Below are 13,513 nucleotides of genomic sequence, written 5' to 3' on the forward strand. Positions count from 1 at the left end.
TCTGTCTGCATGTCTGCTACATTATTCCTCTTATCAGATGGATTTGTTTTTCTCTTTTTTCTGCTTATACAAGAGAAGATAGCTGTCCTACAGTTTCTGAGTTTATATTTCTTTTTAAAGAAATATCTTGGGCAAAATAAAAATCAGGTCCAATCCCAGGTTTTTGGCAGAATGTCATTAGTCCATCTTGGGCCAGGTGTGTACCCTGGTCTCATCAGTTATGTCTCAGAAATCAGAGGAAAGGTAAAATGAACACAAGGATCACAGAACTCCCCCTCTTGGGCAAGTGTAGGTTTTGGAGAAGAAGACAGACACACACCATAAGAGATCACCTCTACAAGTTAATGGTTCAAGCAATAACTATGATATTTTCTGCCTGGGTAACAATTTACTTTCTTCAAAGCACTTTGGCATCTATAATTTTACAGTATCACTGATAGGTAGGAAAATCAATCAGGCATTTCAGATGTAGGGAGCTGAGGTAAAGGGATTAGCATAACATTTCTCAGATACTTACAGCAGTGCCAGACTAGAGCCAAGTTCTCCTATTGTTATTGCCACTCAAAGTGGTGAAGGGCTCTGCTCTACAGGTGATCTGTTTAGGGTTTGAATTCTTGCTTTATTGCTCAAAAAGGGACTGCTCTTAGACAAAGTAATTAAGTTTTCTAAACTTAGTTTCATCACCTATAAATTCTATAGTTTCTCATCATCTATAAAATGGGAATAGTATAAAAGAGACCTCACAGGACTGTTGAAAGGATTTGATGTAATAGTATATAAGTACTTAGCTTAGTACAATGCTCAGCACATGGCAGATGTTCAATAAATCTCCAAGGAAAGCTGCTACAAAAATGCATTTATTTCCTTAAATTTCATGTAGTATTAGAGCCACATAAGGGGAAAAAAGAATGTTTTCATTTTCTCAAATTTTCTTTCGCCCTGGCTGGCATAGCTCAGTGGATTGAGTGCAGGCTGCGAACCAAAGCATCGCAGGTTCAATTCCCAGTCAGGGCGTATGCCTCAGTTGCAGGCCACGGCCCCCAGCAACCGCACATTGATGTCTCTCTCTCTCTCTCTTTCTCCCTTCCTTCCCTCTCTAAAAATAAATAAAATCTTTAAAAAAAATTTTTTAAATGTTTAAAAATCTTTTCTTTCAAAGGTTCACTGCTCTTCTATCCATAATTTCCACTCCTGCTTCTCTGGTTTCATAGTAGGTGATCTGGACACATCTTCTTGATCATCTAGATTCCAGCCTCCCCTCCTTTCTCATGCTACGTGGAGTCTCTCTTTCTATTGTCCTCACATCTAAGACTGAATCAAAATCCTTACTCCAATTTCAGTTGCAATAAAATGGCAAGAAAATATTCCAGGGTCTGTGTACCCCTAAAATGTGCCAGCCAGGAGATTTGATATCTCTGTGATAAAAATAAAATAAGACATTACTCTTCCTTAAATATGCACACAGGAATGCCTTTTTTATATTCTTCATTTAAGTTGCATTTCCTTGATTTCCAGGTTCCTCTTCAGCCTCCCTTTTTAAGAAACCAAGTAGCATCGGGGGAAAGAGATCAAGGAATAGAAAACATAAAATTACAGCTCCCAGCAGAACTATCCCTTCATTTCGAAAAGATTCCTTGATAATTTTTTCTACTCATATATAATATTGACATGTATTTACAGAGGCACAGTTTAATCAAGATCTCCCCTTTGGTGGAAAATATCCTAGATATTATACACATAGTTAAAAGGCCCTCTGTGTAAATTATACTTGGCCAGCAATTACCCAATTCATTTTGATGATTCAACTATTACACTAGTATAAGTGCCTTATTTATATTTTGTATCTCTCTCAGCTAGAAGCCTAAAGCACAGCACAAAGTAATATTAAATACATGTCAGTTCATATTAAAGGAAGGAAAGGGGATGGAATAGAAGGAAAGGAAGAGTGAAGGGAGGAAGGGAGGTCTGGATAGCCAGTCTTCAATAAGATCAATTAGGGTCCTAGATAGTAAATTTTAGTTATTGACGTCCTGAAGAATATGGCCTCACTGTCAAAGCCCTACTTCAATTTATGCTGCACAAAAAGAGTCAACTGAAAATAACTCACAGGAATGTTTTAGAAAGCAATTCAGAGCATAACTTAGCAATTAGTAAGCATTTACTGATGTGCCCAACACTGTCTAGCTGTTTTATGCACATCCTTCCGCCAAGGAAGGAATAATTGTTTTCTTTTCATATGAGGGGAAACTGCCTTATCTAAGGACACAGAGCAAGAAATTGCAGAGCCTAGGCCACTGTGATTCCAAAGCCTGTAGGGAGGACTCCAAGGCTGATATCTAGTTAGTCTGATCCACTTACAGTTAAGATATTGGAATACTTTAGTAAGTAGGTCCTGCTGCAAGCAAGTCCCCAAAGCCACTCATCTTTGTTTTTAAGATTTTATTTATTTATTTTTAGAGAGAAGAGAAGGGAGGAAGAAAGAGAGGGAGAGAAACATCAATGTGTGGTTGCCCCTCACGTGCCCTGAACTGGGGACCTGGCCCACAATGCAGGCCTGTGCCCTGACTGGGAATCAAAACAGTGTCCCTTTGGTTCCCAGGCCAGCATGCAATCTACTGAGCCACACTAGCCATGGCACTCTCATCTTGACCATATTACCTCCCCAATCACACCCCCAGGGCATTTTTGACCAGCCCAATATTAAGTAACCAAGGGATATATTTTGACCCAGTGGGACTTCCAGCACCCTACTCCAGAGCTTTGGCTCAAGTTCACTTTGATTGGTCAGTGTTGTGCTGGAGTTGTTACTAAATGTACTTTAATATCATACAGCTTTTTACCATACTATTTCATTAGCCATCTCCAGCAGGTATCATAGAAACTGAGTGCCTGTGGTTAATTCCCAGGTCAACCAGTCTGCCTTGGGAAAGGTGGCAGAACCATTGTTTTGTCCGGGCCTCAAAGCATGGAACGCTTCTGCTTCCATTCAACACTTAACACCTGGTCCCCTGACTTGCCCCATGACACACTTGCAGAGAATAAAAGGAATTTCCATAGGAAGGTTTTACCCCCAGTTCCAGAGAAAACACTTTAGGCCTCCCTGAAACCTTCACTTTATTCCTGGTCTGGTTTCAGTATTTCCCTTCTGAATGTGAGAAGCACAGAAAGAACAATTATTTAGAGGAGGCAGCCTCTCTGGACACGATCGTACATATGCTTATCAGCATATCCTTGTACACAGTTTATTCCAGACTTTTTAAGTGGTCTAATTTTGTTTCTGTCATTACAATAAATGTAAAAATAGTATCTCTAGCCATAAAGCAAAGATAACTTTATAAATTAATGTACCATAATTAAAATGAAAATAACCCTCTACTCCTTGGAGATATCTTACACACCAAGAGGAATACTCAGGCCATGGGTCAGACAGAACAAGGGTATGAGTCTGAGATCTGCTACTTACCAAGTCATGTGACCTTGAACAAAATTCTTAACCTTGCTTAACCTCAGTTTTCACATCTTTACTATGAGTATAATAATAGGACCCTCTTAGAGAAACTGAACTGATAGAAATAAACCCCTTCATGCAGTGCCTAACATGTAGTAAGAACTCAGCACTCAGATATCCTCAACATTGAAATGAATAGTGACTTTTTGTATTGTGAAGGATTTTTCTGAAATTGAGATTTTTTTCCTTGAGTTTGTTTCCATTGTATCAACTCATTTGCTTTGGTTCCCCTTTAGGTGTTTGGATTCTTGAACTTTATTCTCTGGGCTGGAAACATCTGGTTTGTTTTCAAGGAGACTGGTTGGCACTCCTCAGGACAGAGATATCTTTCAGACCCAATGGAGAAACATTCAAGCAGCTATAACCAAGGCAGGTACAATCAAGACAGCTATGGGTCCGGTGCTGGGTACAGCCAGCAGGCAAGTCTGGGGCCATCTTCCGATGAGTTCGGCCAACAGTCCAGTGGCCCTGCTTCCTTTACCAACCCAATTTAAAAGGGTAGTATTTGCATTCTTCTAGAGAGAGCCTCACCATCTTCCAGTGGCAGAAGATTTTTTAGGTTTCAGTAACTTATTAATGCAGAGAGTGTTGAATATAAATTAGAGATCTGTGATCCTCATTAAGGTAGAGAAGCCTGTGTCATGATAAATGATACTTAAAGATGAGATGCCATAAGGAGGTATATTATTCATCATAGGTGGCTAATTGTATATCATACCTTGCTATAAACACAAATACTTTCATGGTGTTTCATATGTGCATTGAAATAGTTGAAACATTTTGTAGCTGAATGTAATATGCATAAAGTAAGTCAAATAGCAGCGAGTTTTCCTATGCATTTTGATGCAGAAGACATTTTAATATTTCTATAAGACGACTTGGTGCATCACAATGCGCATGTATTTTTTTTTTAGTTGCAGACTCTATAGGATTGTGAGTCTCTATTGTTTTAGACAGTTACTCTGTGTTTCTTTATTTGATGAAACAATGCTTATATAATTTAGTGCATGAATAGGCATTTTTCACAAAATGAACATTCCAATGGTATTTATAAAAATTTTCCAGTATGCACCAGGAATTTGTTAAATGGTTGTTTAAAAAATGTATTCGCACTTTGTAACTTGCAAATTTGTCTCTCTGGCTTCACCAGTTCTGAATGCATTGTAATTAAGGTTAGGGGTTCTTTTTTCCCTATTAGTAGATATTAAGTGTTACTATATTATAATTGCTCAGTATTTATTCTATTTACTTAGCTAAATATTTACATTCTTATAACTTTCCATGGTATTTTATGGATCTTATCCTGTGGGCCAAGAGCAATAGGCCCAATAACTGTTTGTGTTTATGGAGTACTGTTTTCTTAGAATAATAGTGATGCAGATACCAGATACCATAGTCAAGAAGCTATTGTCCTGACATATTAATTTTTAAAGAATAATCTGAAGAGCCTAGACTACCAGGTAAACTTTTAAATTCTATTTATTTATAAAGTTAATATGTTCTTCAATTATTAAACATTCTCAAGTCTTAGCTCAACTTACTAATTATCAATTCTAATTTGAATATTATCCGTAAATTAAAACTTACTTCCATGAGCCATTCCATACCCAAAAAGGGGTTTTTGTAAAATACCCCCCCAGAATGTATACATTATCAAGAAAATGCCAAATTCACCTCTTTGTTTTAACTCAATTGAAACACCAGGGCCTAACAGTGAGGAAAAGCTGGGCATCTTTACTTTTAGATAAACATTGGTATCAATGTATAAACTCATTATGTGATCTGTGATGTTGGAAGAATTTTAACACAAAACAGTCTTGATATCTGTAGTCAGTTTCTGGATCCTGTTGGATAAATCTGTATTGTGATATTTTTTGACCTTAATAAAGTTGTTGCCTACAATGATGGCTGGTAATATATGCATTATCAAGAAAATGCCAATCTTTGCCTCTTTGTTTTAATTCAATTGAAACACCAGGACCCAACTGTGGGGGAAAGCTGAGCATCTGTACTTCTAGATAAAAGTTGGTATCAATGTATAAGCTCATTGTGTGATCTGTGATGTTGCAAGCATTTTAACACAAAACAGTCTTGACATTTATAACCAGTTCCTGGATTCTATTGGATAAGTCTGTATTGTGATATCTTTTTGACTTTAATAAAGTTATTGCATACAGTGCTGGCTGGATAATGGAGAATCACAACCATAGAACCTGATTTAGCTTTAACAATGAAAGAACAAGGGGTAAATGCACAGTGTTTCTGATCTCCTACCCTGTCCTTGTTTTATGAGCACAGGAGTGTTCATTCATTCCACTGGTCTAAAACTTTCTATATATTCATTGCTCTGCAATGGGGATAGGATAGTGAGCAAAAGAAGAAATATGCCCTACCTTGAGAAACTTGCATTTTATTTGAAGAGACAGACATTAAAATAATAATGTCCCAATTGTGCTCTGTGCAACAAAGAGAGGCACAGAATTCCCTGAGAACATTTATCAGAGGGACCTAAGCTAATTGAAGAGAAGTCAAGGAACTTCAGGCCTAAAGACAGCACAAAGTTTCACAAGGACAGGGTGGAAGGGAAAAATATCCCAGGGAGATAGTGGTCTTTCAAAGCTCTCAGATGCTTGGAAGCAGGATGGATATGAAGGGTTGCCAGTGGATGATAAATAAGGGGAGCTTTGTGAGAGGAGTGGCTGCTGATGAGTGCACAAGTGAAACTCTATTTGGAGGCCATGATCCAGAACTTGGTCTTTTTCCTAAAGAAGCTAAGGGAGAGTATTGAAGGACTTTAAGCAGAGGAGGGACACGGTGCATTCTGAAAAGATTTCAGTGGCTACAGGGTAGAGAGTGAGTTGAAAAGGGTCAAGAATAAAAGACATCCTGGGAAAAGAAAAGAAGCCTTGACCCCTAGTATCTTTTGGGCGGTGGTTTGGGAATGGGAGGAGGGGAACTGGCCTGAGTTCTCCCCCACTCTCTCATTTCCTGGGACAGTGTCCGGATTTGACTGCTTCTTTCAGCACTGTCCAGGAGCATAGTGGCCTCTGCTTCTTATACTGTCACAAAAATCTTCAAAGCAGAAAATCCCTCATAAGCAATATTTCCTTTTACCCACCTCAGCAGTTCCAAAGAACACTGGGGCTCTCATAAATGGAAAGCTTCACCTGCCTTGATGGAGATAGAGACATGCTTCCACAGTCAGCAGCAGATTCACATGTTGCTGTAACTCAACCAGGACTTCACTAAGCTGGCCTTATTCCTTCTGGTTTCAAGAAAAAGGCAGCAGATCTGGTCTTTTAAGAATAGGAGGAGCATCCAGGAGACCTAATTTGGTTCTGTGTGTCCAGGAGACCTACTTTGGAATGGTAACTTCTCTGCTCACTAGCCATATACTTCAGATGTAACTTCACCTTCCTGAGCCTTTGTCCTTTGGAGGAGGTAAAGCACCTAAGCAAAAAGGGTGGTTCTGAGATCTGACCATCTAGGCTAGAATCCCTGGGTTGTCATTTACTAAACTCTCCTTTTTCTTCTTTAATGCTTTTACCAAAGCCCCAGGGCTTTTCTGAAACTGCAGCCTGAAAACAAATGCAGACTGGAAATGCAGGGGAGTTGGCACCCAGGAGCACCCTCAGTCACTGGGAGATTTGGCCAGGTTGATTAATGACTTTAGCAAGATTCTAAACTCACTCACTCAGTTGTCCCATCTCTACAATACAGATAAAAGCAATATATACATGGTAGGATATATACATGATATCAGGATGGAAAAGTAAGCCAGGTAAAGGCGTGAGAACAGCTTCTGGCACACAGTAGGCACTGTCTGAGTTTGGGTTACCCTGGAATCAGAAGATAATTCCAGGAAGCAGGAGTGAGGGAGGAGGAGAGTGAAACAAAGGAGAAGGAAAAGCTGATAAAAGGTTGCATCAGAGGTATTGCTAGTAAAGGCTGTAGAAGCTCAGTTCCATCAGGATCTGTATAATATTCACAATGCTCCACTAATTTTCCATGAAGGGGCAGGTGCTGAAGTATTTTTCTACCAACCCCCAGCTCATGTTGACTGAGATTTGCCCACAGGGGTGGTAACTTTCCCACATTTGCAGATAGTACCTGTCTGTCAACTGAGCAAACTCCTGTGATTTCAGAGCAATAAGCCTTGAGCCTGAACAACTATTAGGCAGTGGGCTGGGGTAAGAGGCATGAGTGCTATCACTGTCCTCCCCTCCCCCATTCCTGGGGGCAGTAACCTGAGGAAGGATAAAGGAGAGCCCAGGAAAGCAAGCACATGCAGGAAGGTGTCACCACCAACATGAGCAGAAATGATCCTTCACAGCTGTGTCTGCAATCAGAGGCTGGCCAAGGGAAAGGAACAAGAATACCAAAATCACCCACTTCAGTGGTCAATGAGCATTATTATTATCCCTTCACCTGTAAAATGGGAATACAGAAATCCCACCTCTTAGGGTATGTCATGCACTGAACTGGTCATGTGTGGGAGGGCTGATGAAATTTACAACCCTCTACAAATATTAGTTGGCTATTGAATAATAAGATATAAACCTGAGTTTTTATAAGTCAAACTTCTAGATGAGCAAAATACAGCTCCTGACATCTGGCAGTTTACCCTCCAGAATAAAAAACTCAAACAATAGACAAATAAGCAGAACAAATATGTAAGAATAAATTTGGGGGTCCAAAGGTAATATATAACACCTACAGTTTCATTCAATCCACTCAATGCCCCAATGAAAAGGTAGATGCCATTGACCACCTTTGAAACTGAGTTCCTCCAGAAGTAGACCCTGAGACAAGAATTTGAGTACCAGTAGGGGGCTGGGGATGTGAACCAAGGAAGAGAAGTGAGCCAATAAATCTTGTGTTATGGACAAGGTTGCAACTGTAGACAACTGGGGCTCAAAACCATGGGGAACCCGACACAGAGCAAAACACGTACCACCCACAGTTAGCCCCAACCAGGGCAAAGGACCTGCAGTATTATTCTTGAACTCCGTTCAGTCTCTGAATGCCAGCTTTGGGGAAGTAATGATTCAGACCTCTCTGTGTGTGGACCAGGTGGCTGTAGCTGACAAAGAAGCTCCCAGAAGCTGCGTAGCAGACATAGCTTCAGGCAATGGAGCACATATTGGAAGTCAGAAGTCCTCAGTGCAGCATGAATGCAAGGGTGAATTCAGGGATTATATGTGTCATTGATAGTGTCTGCCACACTGAGATTTGGCTATGTTAAGTAGCTTCACCAACTTAATCCTAATAAAAAGACTAGAACTTAAGTTGCTTTTAGTCCTAAGAGATTTTTCCCCATTAACTCCTAGGTAACCTAGCATATAAATATGACTTAACCTCAACATGCCATGTGATTTTTATCTAGCTACCCAAAAATGACCTTCTTTCATAACAACTATAAAGTAGTAACTAACATTTATTGAGTGCTTACAGTGTGTCCACCACTGAGCTAATTTTTGCATTTAATCACAATAGCACTATGAGAAAGGTACTAGTATTACTCTAAATGAGTTTAGAAAACCAAAGTTCAGAGAAGTTAGATCATAACAAAAATCTTTGTGATCATCTCCACTAATTAAAATAATTCTAAATTGCTACATTCTACTCTGCATCTACTCTGTGCATCATGGTTTTAACCATTTTTCTATTTAATGTTCACAGGAAATGCAAGATAAAATATTGATTTCATACTTATTGAGCAGATGAGAAAACTGAAATTCATAAAGATTAAGTAGCCTTTCAGCTCAAGGTTACTGAGATGGAAATAGGCAGACACCAAATTCAAATCCAAATCTGTCTCTGTTCCCAACTTCTGTCTATTGCTAAAACCTCAAGAGTGCTCCCTGACCACCCTGCTATATTTTAATCCAACTGTGCTGTCTGTTGGACTGGCACAATTAACACAGACCCAAACCATCAAGTGTTCCTTTGACCTTCCATAGTTAACTGAGTCCTTACCAGAAGGATAGCCTTTGTCAGAACAATTTACCAATGTGAATGAAATCAGACACAACTCATTGAGTGTTAAGTCATTAAGGCTGCTAAAGACCCAGCTGATCTACGAATGACTTCTTGACATGTTTAACAATGAGTCTGAGGCTTCACTGGATTTTAGGGCTCAGCTGAATGCTCTTCAAATCTTGTTGGCTGACAGCAATCATTCCCTGAATGGCCCCAGCTCCTATAGTACCCACTGGAACTCACCTCCATGAATAATGCACACTGGACATAAAAAGCTAAGATGAAGACACAAGAAGACTTCCTGGGAGCCCTGTTTTTCTGTGAAAAGTATTTGAAGTCTAGCTGAGTATTTTCATTTACTGGGCAGGTCCCCCACTATCTGTGCCCTGGTTTATTGAACGAGACACTTTAAGGAGGTCATAATAAGTCTAATAGATTTCCTGGTAGTTAGGAAAGGGTTTTGTCTTCGAGCCTGTGCTCCTTGATTCGTATTTTGATTACTTGATCTCTTGGGGCTTAAAAGGGTCTAATTGGCTTGTGCTGTGAACAAGTCACAGTTTTCCACTGGCTCTTATGAACATAGTCATCTCCCTGCTTTTTAGAAACAATTCCGTATGACACATTACCTGCTTTCATGACATTTTGGTGAATAAAAGAAAAGTAAAAGACAAACTCAAAAGTTTTTCTTATTTCAAATGTTTTCCCCATTTTCCTGTGAATTGATATTTTTCCTAGATATTTTCTCCTCTGGTGTTTTCAGACATTTAAGACTATTCAGACTGATCTCCACTGTCACATTACTTGTGGAATTTGATGCATTTTGTAGTTGACACGTTGCCCTGAGTATTACTGCCCTTTTTAGAAGTCCTTTGGTAGTGTGGATCTCTTGAAACTCTTAGATCTTCTATTAAAATTTCATAGTTGGTAACGGTACATGTTTCCACAGGACTTAGCAGCATGGTGCCACATGCACTCAGGAGGATCACATTTTTCAGCACAGACAATTACTTCAGATGGGGCCTGAGATTCAGATCTATGTCCTGAGATTGAGAGCTGGGTCGCACCTTTAGTCATTGGTAGATCCTGTCATTAGCTTTATCAATGTAAATTGATCATGTGAATTCTTAGCAGAAAGGTGAACACATAAGCTTGTAGTCAAAGAAACCTGAATTCATATTTTTTAACTGTTACTGTGTTACAGTTGTTCCAATTTTTCCACCTTTGCCCTCCTCTGCCTATTCCACCACCCAGTCTCACAGATATACTCACACTGTTGTTCATGTCCATGGGTCATTCATGCATGCTCTTTGTCTAGCCCCTTTCACTTCTTTCTATCATTATCAACCTCTCCCTTCATCTCTGGATGTTGCCAGTCTGCTCCTTGTTTCCATTTATTGGGTTCTATTTTGCTCACTAGTGTATTTTGTTCATTAGGTTTCTCTTGTAACTAAGATCATATGGTATTTGTCTTTGGCTTATTTCACTTAGCATAATATTCTCCAGTTCTATTCATTCTGTTGCAAAATGTAAGAGTTCCTTCTTTCTTTCTACTCTGTAGTATTCCATTATATAATATACTACAGTTTTTTGATCCATTCATCCACTGATGGACACTTAGGCTACTTCTAGCACTTGGCTATTATAAATAACACTGCTATGAACATAGGGGTGCATACATTCTTTTGAATTGGTGATTTGGCATTCTTAGGTTATATTCCCAGCAGTGGAACTTCTGGGTCAAATAGCAGTTCCATTTTTAGTTTAGGGTTGTTGTGTGTGTGTGTGTGTGTGTGTGTGTGTGTCTGAGGAAATCCCATACTGTTTTCCACAGTGGCTACACCAGTATGAATTCCCACCAATAGTGCACTAGGGTTGCCTTTTCTCTGCGTCCTTGCCAGCACTTGTTGTTTATTAATTTATTAATGATAGCCATTCTGGCAGGTATGAGGTGATATCTCATTGTGGTTTTAATTTGCATTTCTCTGATGGTTAGAGATGTTGAGCATCTTTTCATGTCTTCTGCCCATCTGTATGTCCTTCCTGGAGAAGTGTCCATTCAGGTTCTTTGCCCATTTTTTAATAGGACTGTTTGTCTTCCTGGTGTTGAGTTGTATTGAGTTCTTTATTTATTTTGAAGGGCAAACGCTTGTCCAAGGCACCATTGGCAAAGGGGTTTTCCCACATAGATAGTTAGTTCTCTTTGCATTTTGATGATGGTTTCTTTAGCTGTGCAGGAGCTTTTTAGTTTAATGTAGTCCCATTTATTTATTTCCCTTTTTTTCCTTTATTTCCCCTGCCTTAGGAGATATATTGGCAAAAATATTGCTACATGTGATATCTGAAATTTTATTGCCTATTTTCCCCTAGGACTTCAATGGTATCAGAACTTATATTTAAGGCTTTTATTCATCTTGAGTTTATTCTGGTATATGGTATAAGCTGGTGGTCTCATTTCATTTTTTGTTTTGCATATACCAGTACAGTTCACCCAACTCCATTTATTGAAGAAGCTATTTTTACTCCATTATATGCTTGTGCCCCCTTTGTTATTAATTGACTGTAGACTCTTGGGTTTATTTCTGGGTATTCTATTCTGTTCCATTGATCCATTTGTCTGCTTTTATGCCAGTACCAAGCTGTTTTGATTATAGTGGCCTTGTAGTATAGTTTGATATCTGATGTTGGGATATCTCCAACTTTATTCTTTCTCAAGTTTGCTGAGACTATTAAGGGTCTTTTTTGTTTCATATAAAGTTTTGGAATATTTGTTTTACATCAGGAAATATGTCATTGGTATTTTCATAGGGATTGTGTTAAGTCTATAGATTGCTTTGGGTAGTATGGACATTTTGATGATGTTAATACTTCCAATCCATGAATATGGCATATGCTTCCATTTATTTGTGTCTTGCTTAATTTCTTTCTTCATTTTTCTATACTTTTCTCAGTGTAGGTCTTTTGCCTTCTTGGTTAGGTTTATTCCTAGGTATTTTATTTTTTGTTGTTGCTATAATAAATGGGATATTTTTCCTAGTTTCCCTTTCTGTTATTTCATTGCTGGTGTACAAAAATGCCTTGGATTTCTAAATATTGATTTTATATCCTGCTATTTTTCCAGGTTAATTTATTAATTTGAATAGTTTTTTGGTGGAGACTATAGGGTTTTCTATGTACACTATCATGTCATCTGCAAATAATGACAGTTTTACTTCTTCCTTCTTTATTTGGATGCATTTTATTTCTTTTACTTGTCTGATCACTGTGGCTAGAATTTCTAGTTTATGTTAAATAGGAGTGGTGAAAGTGGACACCCCTGTCTTGTTCCCAAACTTAAAGGAAAAGCTTTAGTTTTTGTCCATTGAGTATGATGTTGGCTGTAGGTTTCTCATATATGGCCTTTATATATTGAGGTATGCTCCATCCATTCCTGCTTTGCTGAATTTTTTTTATAATAAATGAGTGTTGGATTTTTATCAAATACTTTTTCAGAATCTTTTGCTATGATCATGAGGTTTTTGTCCTTCATTTTCTTTATGTGGTATATTATATTTATTGATTTAAAAATATTATACCATCCTTGCATCCCTGGGATGAGTCCCATTTGATCATGCTTATGATCTTTTTAATGTATTACTGGATCCAAATTGCCAATCCTTTGTTAATGATTTTAGCATCTATATTCATCAGAGACATTGGCCTATAATTTTCATTGTTATGTCCTTACCTTGTTTGGAATTAGAGTAATACTGGCTTCATAAAAAGAGTTTGGGAGTCTTGAATTGAAGAGCTTGGGAGTCAGACACTCCTTGAATTTTTTGGAATAATTTTAGAAGAATAGGAATTCTTCTTTGAATGTTTGGTAAAATTGGCCTGTGAAGCCATCCAATCCAAGGTTTTTGTGTGCCAGGGGTTTTTAGATTACTGCTTTGATTTCACTAGTTCTTACTGGTCTATTTAGGCTTTCTGCTTCTTCTTGATTCAGTTTTGGATGACTGTATATTTTTAGAAATTTGTTCATTTTGC

The 13,513-nt window shown here is 38.5% G+C and overlaps 1 protein-coding gene across 2 annotated transcripts in view; it reads left to right on the forward strand.

Moving 5' to 3' along the window:
- SYNPR (synaptoporin) overlaps window positions 1–5,687 on the forward strand; it is a 363,312-nt gene extending 357,625 nt beyond the window's left edge. For both annotated transcript variants that reach the window (XM_028518697.2, XM_028518698.2), the window contains one exon: window positions 3,745–5,687. In XM_028518697.2, coding sequence (XP_028374498.1) covers window positions 3,745–4,002 — 258 coding nt within the window. In that variant the 3' untranslated portion in view covers window positions 4,003–5,687. The remainder of the gene's footprint in view (window positions 1–3,744) is intronic.
- Window positions 5,688–13,513: the final 7,826 nt, after the last annotated feature.

The sequence above is a fragment of the Phyllostomus discolor genome, chromosome 7 (genome assembly GCF_004126475.2).
Source record: "Phyllostomus discolor isolate MPI-MPIP mPhyDis1 chromosome 7, mPhyDis1.pri.v3, whole genome shotgun sequence".
In the NCBI taxonomy this organism is placed as follows: Eukaryota; Metazoa; Chordata; class Mammalia; order Chiroptera; family Phyllostomidae; genus Phyllostomus; species Phyllostomus discolor.